Source organism: Pyrus communis, chromosome 10 (assembly GCF_963583255.1).
Source record: "Pyrus communis chromosome 10, drPyrComm1.1, whole genome shotgun sequence".
In the NCBI taxonomy this organism is placed as follows: Eukaryota; Viridiplantae; Streptophyta; class Magnoliopsida; order Rosales; family Rosaceae; genus Pyrus; species Pyrus communis.
Window position 1 is genome coordinate 7,434,634 of NC_084812.1, and position 8,847 is coordinate 7,443,480.

At 44.2% G+C, this 8,847-nt stretch overlaps 1 protein-coding gene across 1 annotated transcript; it reads right to left on the bottom strand.

Moving 5' to 3' along the window:
- Window positions 1-655: 655 nt before the first annotated feature.
- Window positions 656-8,641, bottom strand: LOC137748822 (protein EARLY-RESPONSIVE TO DEHYDRATION 7, chloroplastic-like). Its single transcript, XM_068489011.1, has 4 exons — window positions 7,683-8,641; window positions 2,004-2,170; window positions 1,430-1,514; window positions 656-1,099 (listed from the first exon to the last, which is right to left on the bottom strand). The coding sequence occupies exons 1-4, from the start codon at window positions 8,639-8,641 to the stop codon at window positions 910-912; spliced, it is 1,401 nt and encodes a 466-aa protein (XP_068345112.1). The 3' UTR covers window positions 656-909.
- Window positions 8,642-8,847: the final 206 nt, after the last annotated feature.

The window sequence follows — 8,847 nt, forward strand, 5'->3', positions numbered from 1 at the left end:
GTGTGATTCAGTGGAAATAGGACTTCAAATTGCCGCTCAGAAAAACCTAAATCATACAAAAGCTAAACCAAAATTTAACTTTCAAATTGTTCACTATTCCAGGTGCTAATATCTGTTTCAGAACTTTTTACAGGTAACATTTTGCTATAAATTGTATGGTGATTTATGCAAACATAGTGAAAAATGCTACGGAGACCACATTTTTATACCACATTAGCATATGATTTGATTTGACAAATGTTGTGTACATGACATGTCAATTAATTCATCTTATTGGCTGATAATTGTATGAATCATTTGTCACATCATGTGGAATACCAATGTGATATGAATACGTGGTCAAATTTTTAAGACTTCATTTATACATCATCTTTGCAAAAAATAAATTTAATGTAAAATCATTTACTCATTTGATTGTCATGATGAAATTTTAATGTTTACTAGAACATAGTGTTTACCATCTTTTTTAAACTCAATTATATACTTTAAATATTTTCGTTTTGACTAATATTTTTGCAAGAATAATATACAAAGTACAACTTAGAAAAATAAACGGTTTGAATCGTTGAATTTCGATGACATGAAGTGGGCTCCACAAAAATAGGGATCCCTCTAGACAAAGGACCTGGAGCAGTGAGTGTTGTGATGTTCCATTTTGAAGCGATACAGGGCTACAACAAATCAAGCAACGTAAACAATTGTGAAGGAGGAAAGTTCCCATTCCAAATACGAGTCATGACCATCTTCAATAAATATACAAAACAGTTACAATGAAAACATGTATCCATGGTTTCGACTGTAGTACAACAGCAACACGAAGAACTTGACGTTCCATGCAAGTACGAAACCCTTTGGGGAAAATGCGGGATGAAAACTTGGAAGGGCTTAAATGAAGATTCCCAGAACAAGTTATTTGGATTTTTTAGTCCTTACCTCCTCAGCTGCTGCCTTGGCAGCAGATTTGGCTAGGGTGGAGGATTTGAAAGCGCTTTTCGGGTTGAGTGCCTTTCGGATCTTAAAAACAGTCCATGCAGTTCCTATAGCATGTCCTGCTGCATCAAGCCCGTCGTTTGCAGCCTTACCTGCTTGTTCACCGTACCTGCAGGACAGTCATACTCAAACGTTTACACCCTATCACAGAAGCATACCACTCGTCTGATGAATTTTGAAAAGCGTGAAGTAGGCCATCAACTATTGCTACCGGCAATAGTTGATACCGGCAACAAACATATAGGGTTTGAAACCGAGGGTTAACTTGTTGATCCGAAACCAACACAAATGTTAATAACCTCTTGCAATGCATCCCCTAAGTTATAGTGAACCAAAATAGCAGGTCTACTGGCCACATGAATCGTGCATATCTTTTCAGTCTTTATTTGTTTCATTTACTGTTACATTACTCTAGCATCAAGCATCTGGTGAACATTACCTGTGGGAGACGAGCTCGGTTGTCACAGTAGACGACGTTGACATGACATTTTTCCCGGCCACTTCAACAGCATCACACACTTTGCCTAGTTACAGGAACATGTAAACATTAAAATTCAACCATCTGATTGGAAACAGTCATATAAGATCACAGAAACACAAAAGGCAAAAGCAATTAATACATCATCTATGATGGCATGTTTAGATCTACCTAATAGTCAAATATAGTTATATATCTAAAGGCTTTTGGCTAAGTACACGGTCACTCGCAGTGATAGCGGTAAGAAAAATCTCTTTAGCTGCAAGAAAATCTACCCTTCTACAGTTAAAGGTCAAAAATAGAACTTTTGTTCGGGAACTATCTGCACCACTCTTGTAATTTATAAACGAGCTCACCGGAGTTCCACTACAAGCAGCAATGAAATGACACATTTATACGGACAGTTTGTGTATCATTCAGAGCGAGGTATTAATGAATTATGACAGAACAGCAAGATAGAGGTTTTAATTGAAAGATTTAGCAAGCCTGTTATTAAGAAAGCATCGACATTAAGGTTCTGAGATGATCAACATACAAAATCTATCCAGCGATGCTAGCAAAATTTCCCCAGGCAGAAGACGGAAGAATTTCTTTCCCACTTTGGAGTTTACCACCGAACTTGTGAAGAATCCAGAAACTTTCAAGACCCCAGAAAGGACACCGGCTGCAACTTTCTGTGTCGTTTTGCTCACCTTCTTAACCCTGCAGAACAAGTAAACGTTAGATTCCTGATCAAAACCATTCTATCGACCCCAGAAAGCAAAAGGGCAAAAACCCAAACACTCGACTAGAAGATGACACCCTTGTCTTTGTTAGACAAATAAGGAATATGGTTGGAGTCCTTGTGTAATTGTATATAATATTATTATTGGAAGAATAAGTTGACCTACAGCCGTCAAGCCGTCCTACCTTGTCCTACCTACACACTAGCCGTCCTACAGCCGTCCTACCTTGTCCTACCTACATACTAGGACGGCTACCTTGTCCTACCTACACATTTGTATCATGTATATATATCCTTGTAATCTTGTAGAGAAACATAATGAGAAAAAAAGCATTCTCTTCCATTTTTCCACATTCACGTATCAATAACAAATATATTTTTTAGCCTACATACCTTTTTCTACATGGTATACAGAGCAGGTTTATAACCCTAGCCCTAATTTTTTTTTCGGCAGCTTTCTCTGCCGTTCCCATGGCTGACTCTTCTTCTTCCGATGGTGTTTTTTCCCTTCATCATTCCGACCACCCGAATCTTGTCCTTGTATCCAAGAAGTTGAATGGTGATAACTACACATCCTGGGCCCGTGGCATGCAGCTTTCCTTGAGTGCCAAGAATAAACTTGGTTTCATCACTGGCGATATCCAAGAACCTTCTTCCTCCGACGACCCTGATGCTCACGCGGCTTGGTGTCGTTGTAATGACATGATTCTCTCTTGGCTTCTGCATTCCTTGGAACCTGACCTTCAAGAATTTGTGATTTTTTCCACCTCTGTCCAAGCTGTATGGGATGATCTTCGCAAACGCTTCTCTCAGAGTAATGTTCCACGCATCTTCCAACTCAACCGGGAACTTGCTACAATTTCTCAAGGTTCTTCTTCTATCTCCGCCTATTTTACTCGCCTGAAAGCTCTCTCGGATGAGCTTGCTTCTTATAATGATGGCTGCACGTGCTCTTGCAACGCCAAGCATGACCGTCAACAACTCATGCAATTTTTAATGGGCCTCAACGAATCCTTTGCTGTTGTTCGTGACCAGATTCTTTTAATGAATCCCCTTCCCACTGTTCGTCAGGCCTGTTCCTCGGTGTCTCACGCTGAAAAACAACGCTCCCTGGGCGTCCTCCGCTCTGTCGATCAACCTGCTGCCATGGCTGTTCGTGCCCCGTCCCGTCCCTCCTTTGCTCGTCCTCCTCTCCACTGCACCTACTGCAATTTTGATTATCATACCCGAGACACCTGCCATAAACTTCATGGTTATCCCGTTGGCCATCCCCTCCATGACCAACCGTGGCGACCACCGCGCCGTGCCACTGCTTCCAGTTCTTCCTGCAGCCATGCACCTTCCAGTCCTCCCCGGCAGCCACGGTTTTCTGCTTCCCGGCCCCATAATTTCACCCAGGCCCATCACGTGCAAGGCACCCAGGCCCCCGCCTCCTCTTCTACTCCAGCGACCCACCAAGTGCACGGGGCCCAGCCCACTTTGCATGACTTGCAGCTTGCCATGCCTGACCTCTCTGCCGAGCAGCACTCCCGTGTTCTAGCTGCTCTACGTGACACCACCACCCCTCCTCAGGCCAATGCCGTGCTCACTACTGATTTTGCCCAAGGTTTGTTACTTGTCACCTCTCGACATGGTCAATGGATTCTTGACAGTGGTGCTACGGATCATATTACTTCTTCCGCTTCATGTTTGGTTAATCGTTCTCCTTCACATTTGCCGCCTGTTTCTTTGTCTAGTGGTGCTTCCGCTCCCATTACTTTTACCGGCACTCTTCCTTTAAATTCATCAGTTACTTTGAAGGATGTTTTATGTGTCCCTAATTTCCGAGTGGACCTTTTATCGGTTGGTAAACTTACAGTGGATTATCGTGTTCCATAACCTTCTTTCCTTCTTGGTGTGTTTTGCAGGACTTGGTTTCGAAGGCGATGATTGGTGTGGGTAAGCGACGTGGCGATCTGTATTACCTTGTGGCCCTTACCTCTTCTCTCCCCACCCGTCAACCTCTCTGCAACATCATTACCATCCCCTCCTCCCTCTGGCATAGGCGTCTTGGTCACCCCTCCTCCACTCGTTTGCAAGCTTTAGCATCTAGCTCTCTTAATTGTACTTTTGATTCTAGTCATATTTGTGATGTTTGTCCGTTGGCAAAACAAACTCGTCAACCTTTTCTTTTGAGTTCAATTTCATCAACTTTCCCTTTTGCTTTAATTCATTGTGATATTTGGGGCCCGAATCGTCAATCTTCTCTTTCTGGTGCTCATTATTTCTTAACCATTGTGGATGATTTTTCTCGCTTTACGTGGGTCTTCCTCATGAAACATAAATCCGACACTCAACAATTAATTAAGGATTTTTTTGCTTATGTCATTACCCAATTCCGCACTACCATCCAATGCATTCGTACTGACAATGGTGGTGAATTTTTATCTCTTCGTAGTTTTTTCTCTGATCATGGGGTGCTTTTACAAACTTCTTGTGTTTATACCCCCCAACAAAATGGCGTTGTTGAAAGAAAACATCGCTATCTTCTTGAAACCGCTCACGCCCTTCGTTTTCAATCCCATCTTCCTATCAAGTTTTGGGGGGAATGTGTTCTTACCGCTACTTATCTCATCAATCGTCTCCCTACCCGTCTTCTCCATCATAAATCCCCATTTGAGGTTCTCTTTTCGAAAACCCCATCTTATGACCACTTCCGCGTCTTTGGTTGTCTGGCATATGCCACCTCTGTCACTCCCACCACCAAATTTTCCCCTCGGGCTTATCGTTGCATTTTTCTCGGTTATCCTCATGGACAAAAGGCCTATACCCTTTACGATCTCGACAATCACCGCATTTTCACTAGTCGAGACGTCATCTTTCACGAAACTACTTTCCCTTATGCCGTTTCTCACCCTCCTATCCCATCCTTTTCGCCTACCCTACCCATCCCACCCCCTCTGGACTTTACATATAACCCACCCCTTCCTGCTCTGACGCCTCACCCTCCTCCACCTTCCTCCCCTTCCACACCTCCCACAGATTCCCTTGCTGCCCCATTACCCGTTCCTCCCCATGCCCTTGCCCTCTCGGCATCCCCTCCTCCCCCGCTACTTCCTTACCTTTCACCCTTTTACCCACGGACATCCCTACCCCCCCACTACCTACCAATCCTCCCTTTCCCCGCACCTCTTCCCGTGCCCATAAACCTCCATCCTATTTAAAAGACTACGTTTGCTCACAGGTGATTCTGCCATCCCACCCATCTTCGACTTCGCAACCCGGTTCTACACAAGGTACGCGATATCCACTTTGTAATTTTCTCTCTTATTACCGTTACTCTCCCAGACATTTTTCTTACATTAACTCTGTCAGTCGGACTGTGGAGCCTTCCTCCTTTGCCGAGGCTGCCACTGACCCCAATTGGCAACGTGCTATGACTGAGGAGCTTCAAGCTTTACATGCTAATGGTACTTGGACTTTAACTTCCTTGCCCCCTGGCAAAATTCCCATTGGTTGTAAGTGGGTGTACAAACTCAAGCACAATTCTGACGGCTCTATTGACCGCTACAAAGCTCGTTTGGTTGCTAAAGGCTTCACTCAGGCTGAAGGTATTGATTATCATGACACTTTTTCTCCTATTGCTAAGATGATTACGGTGCGTTGTCTTCTTGCTCTTGCTGCTAGTCAGTCTTGGTCTCTTCATCAGCTTGATGTTAATAATGCTTTCTTACATGGTGACTTACATGAAGAAATCTATATGTCTCCTCCTCCTGGTCTTCGGCGACAGGGGGAGAATCTTGTGTGTCGCCTTCACAAGTCACTTTATGGTCTTAAGCAGGCTTGTCACCAATGGTTTGCCAAATTCACTAGTGCCATCATTTCTGCCGGTTTTCAACAATCCAAAGCTGACTATTCATTGTTCACTAAAAAGTCTGGTATTTCTTTCACAGCTTTGCTCATTTATGTGGATGATATTGTGATTACAGGCAATGATGCTAGTGCCATTAATTCTCTGAAGTCTTTTCTCCGTGATCATTTTTGGATAAAAGACCTTGGTGATTTAAAATATTTTTTGGGTATTGAGGTTTCTCGTTCCAAACAAGGGATTTATATTTCTCAACGCAAGTATGCATTAGAGATTCTCAAGGACTATGGTTTTTTGGGAGCACGACCCATTGCTTTTCCTATGGATGACACAAAATTATCTGATAAAGGAGAACTTCTCAAGGATCCTGAAAAGTATCGACGATTAGTAGGTCGGTTAATATATCTCACTATCACTCGGCCGGATATCACCTATTCTGTGCATGTTCTAAGCCGTTTTATGCACGAGCCAAGGATATCTCATATGGATGCTGCGCTTCGTATTGTTCGTTATTTGAAGGTTACTCCAGGTCAAGGTTTATTATTTCGTTCTGACAACCAGACCAAGTTAACTGCGTTTTGTGATTCTGATTGGGCAGGTTGCCCTATCACTCGCCGTTCGACTACTGGGTATTGTGTATTCTTGGGCGGTTCTTTGATTTCTTGGTGGACGAAACGACAGAAAACCGTTTCGCTCTCTTCAGCAGAGGCGGAATATAGGGCCATGGCAGGTGCTTGTTGCGAGATAGTTTGGCTTCGTTTTTTGTTGAAAGATTTGAACATTCCTTTGGATGGTCCTTCCATTTTATTTTGTGATAATCAAGCAGCGTTACATATAGCTGCCAATCCTGTTTTTCATGAACGAACTCGTCACATTGAGATGGATTGTCACTTTATACGAGATAAGATTGTAGATGGCACAATAGAGACCAAGCATGTGGGTACGGCACAACAGTTGGCAGACTTGTTTACCAAACCTCTTGGGAAAGAAAAGTTTTCGGGTATGTTACGCAAGTTGGGAGTTCTTGACATCCACTCTCCAACTTGAGGGGGAGTGTTAGACAAATAAGGAATATGGTTGGAGTCCTTGTGTAATTGTATATAATATTATTATTGGAAGAATAAGCCGTCCTACAGCCGTCCTACCTTGTCTTACCTACACACTAGGACGGCTACCTTATCCTCTACAGCCGTCCTACCTTGTCCTACCTACACACTAGGACGGCTACCTTGTCCTACCTACACATTTGTATCATGCATATATATCCTTGTAATCTTGTAGAGAAACATAATGAGACAAAAAGGCATTCTCTTCCATTTTTCCACATTCACGTATCAATAATAAATATATTTTTTAGCCTACATACCTTTTTCTACAGTCTTCAAACTAATGTTCATAGACAGAGCTGTAGAACAATAAGGCAATGTCCATATACTTGCAACTAATGTCTTCCCTGGATCCTAGGAGAACATATGAAGACAAAGGACCAAACTCCAAATACGAAAATTGGTCTCGGGCATCAATCTAAGAACGAAAGATTCATAATTTTCCATAATTAATTTGTCTTAAAATTTGACAAGTTTCAATAGACAACCGGGACTAATGCATCCATCAAAGACACAAACAACACACAAATTTTGTACCTTTTAATCCTTCTCATGGTTTGGGGACTGACTTCCTTATTCGAACGCGGGTCCATCCGCTTCTTCATAACCTCATTCCCCAATTTCAATCTCTCCACCGTCACATCCCCACACCACAAGATGCCCTTGATCAGCTGGCCTGAACTCGCCGCAATCAATTTGGCAGCCATTCCATTGTAATCCTCCACATTCGGTGCCAATGTGGTCCAATATGCGGCGCTCCGCTCCTCCAACTCCTTCTTCTTCTCCGAGCTCAACTCCTCCGGCGAGGTCTCCAATGCCAGGGTATCGTCCAACGCCTCCCCCTTCCTCTTCGCCTTGTCCGAAACCTTCTGTGCCGAAAAACTGCTGTAACTCTTCAAAATCCCATCCAATTCCTTCACCAATCCCTCCTGCCCTTTCGACGCGATCGTCAATCCGTAGTTCAAAAAACTGTCCGGATCGGTCGTCTTTGATTTCGGGTCCGACCCGGACCCGGAATCGGAATCCGGCGGAGCGTAGAGTGAGAAGAAGTAATGCGAGTCGTCGAGCTTGACGGTGCCTTCGTTCTTCGCCAGAGGCCACTGGATCTCGTCGCCGACTCGGGCGAGGACGGCGACTATGTCGTCACCATGGACGAGGCGTATGATCGTGAAGTCGCCGGAGGCCAGCTCGACACTGTAGTGCGTGTCGATTAAATTCACAATGGTGCCGGGGATTTTGATGAGAACCTCTTCGGTGGCCACCGGTGGAGCTGACGGCGGAGCCTCGGGTGGAGCCGACTCCTCGGGCGGAGCGGAGGGTGGGTATTGGTAGGTAGGGTTAAGGTATTCCGGGAAAAGATTTTCGTAGAGGTCTTTCATGTCGAGGGAAGGGTAGAGATTTGGGGCTGAGGAGGTAGGGATTGAAGGTGCTTCTGGGTTCGATTGGATGATCTCCGGGTAGAGGGGCTGTTTGGGAACGGGGTTTGGGTTCGCCATGGCTGTGAGTGACTTCTCCTGTTTGGCTCTGAAGATTGGAGAAGATTAGGGTTTCAGACTAAGCGAAATGACGGAGAAGAAGATGGATGGGACCACGGCGCTCGGACATTCTCGAGATGGTGACCGGAGTCTGCATGACACGTGGCGGTTGTTCGGTAATGCCAAGTAGGATTAGGAGGAGACGCAGCTTTAAAGGAAGGTTAGCT

Bases quoted from the DNA above. Each gene is read 5' to 3' on its own strand.
- LOC137748822 (XM_068489011.1), bottom strand. From the start codon at position 8,641: ATGGCGAACCCAAACCCCGTTCCCAAACAGCCCCTCTACCCGGAGATC. The intron at 2,171-7,682 runs GTACAAAATTTG...CTTGTTCTGCAG, and splicing joins ACCATGAGAAGGATTAAAAG to GGTTAAGAAGGTGAGCAAAA. The intron at 1,515-2,003 runs GTATGTTGATCA...TCCTGTAACTAG, and splicing joins AGCATCGCTGGATAGATTTT to GCAAAGTGTGTGATGCTGTT.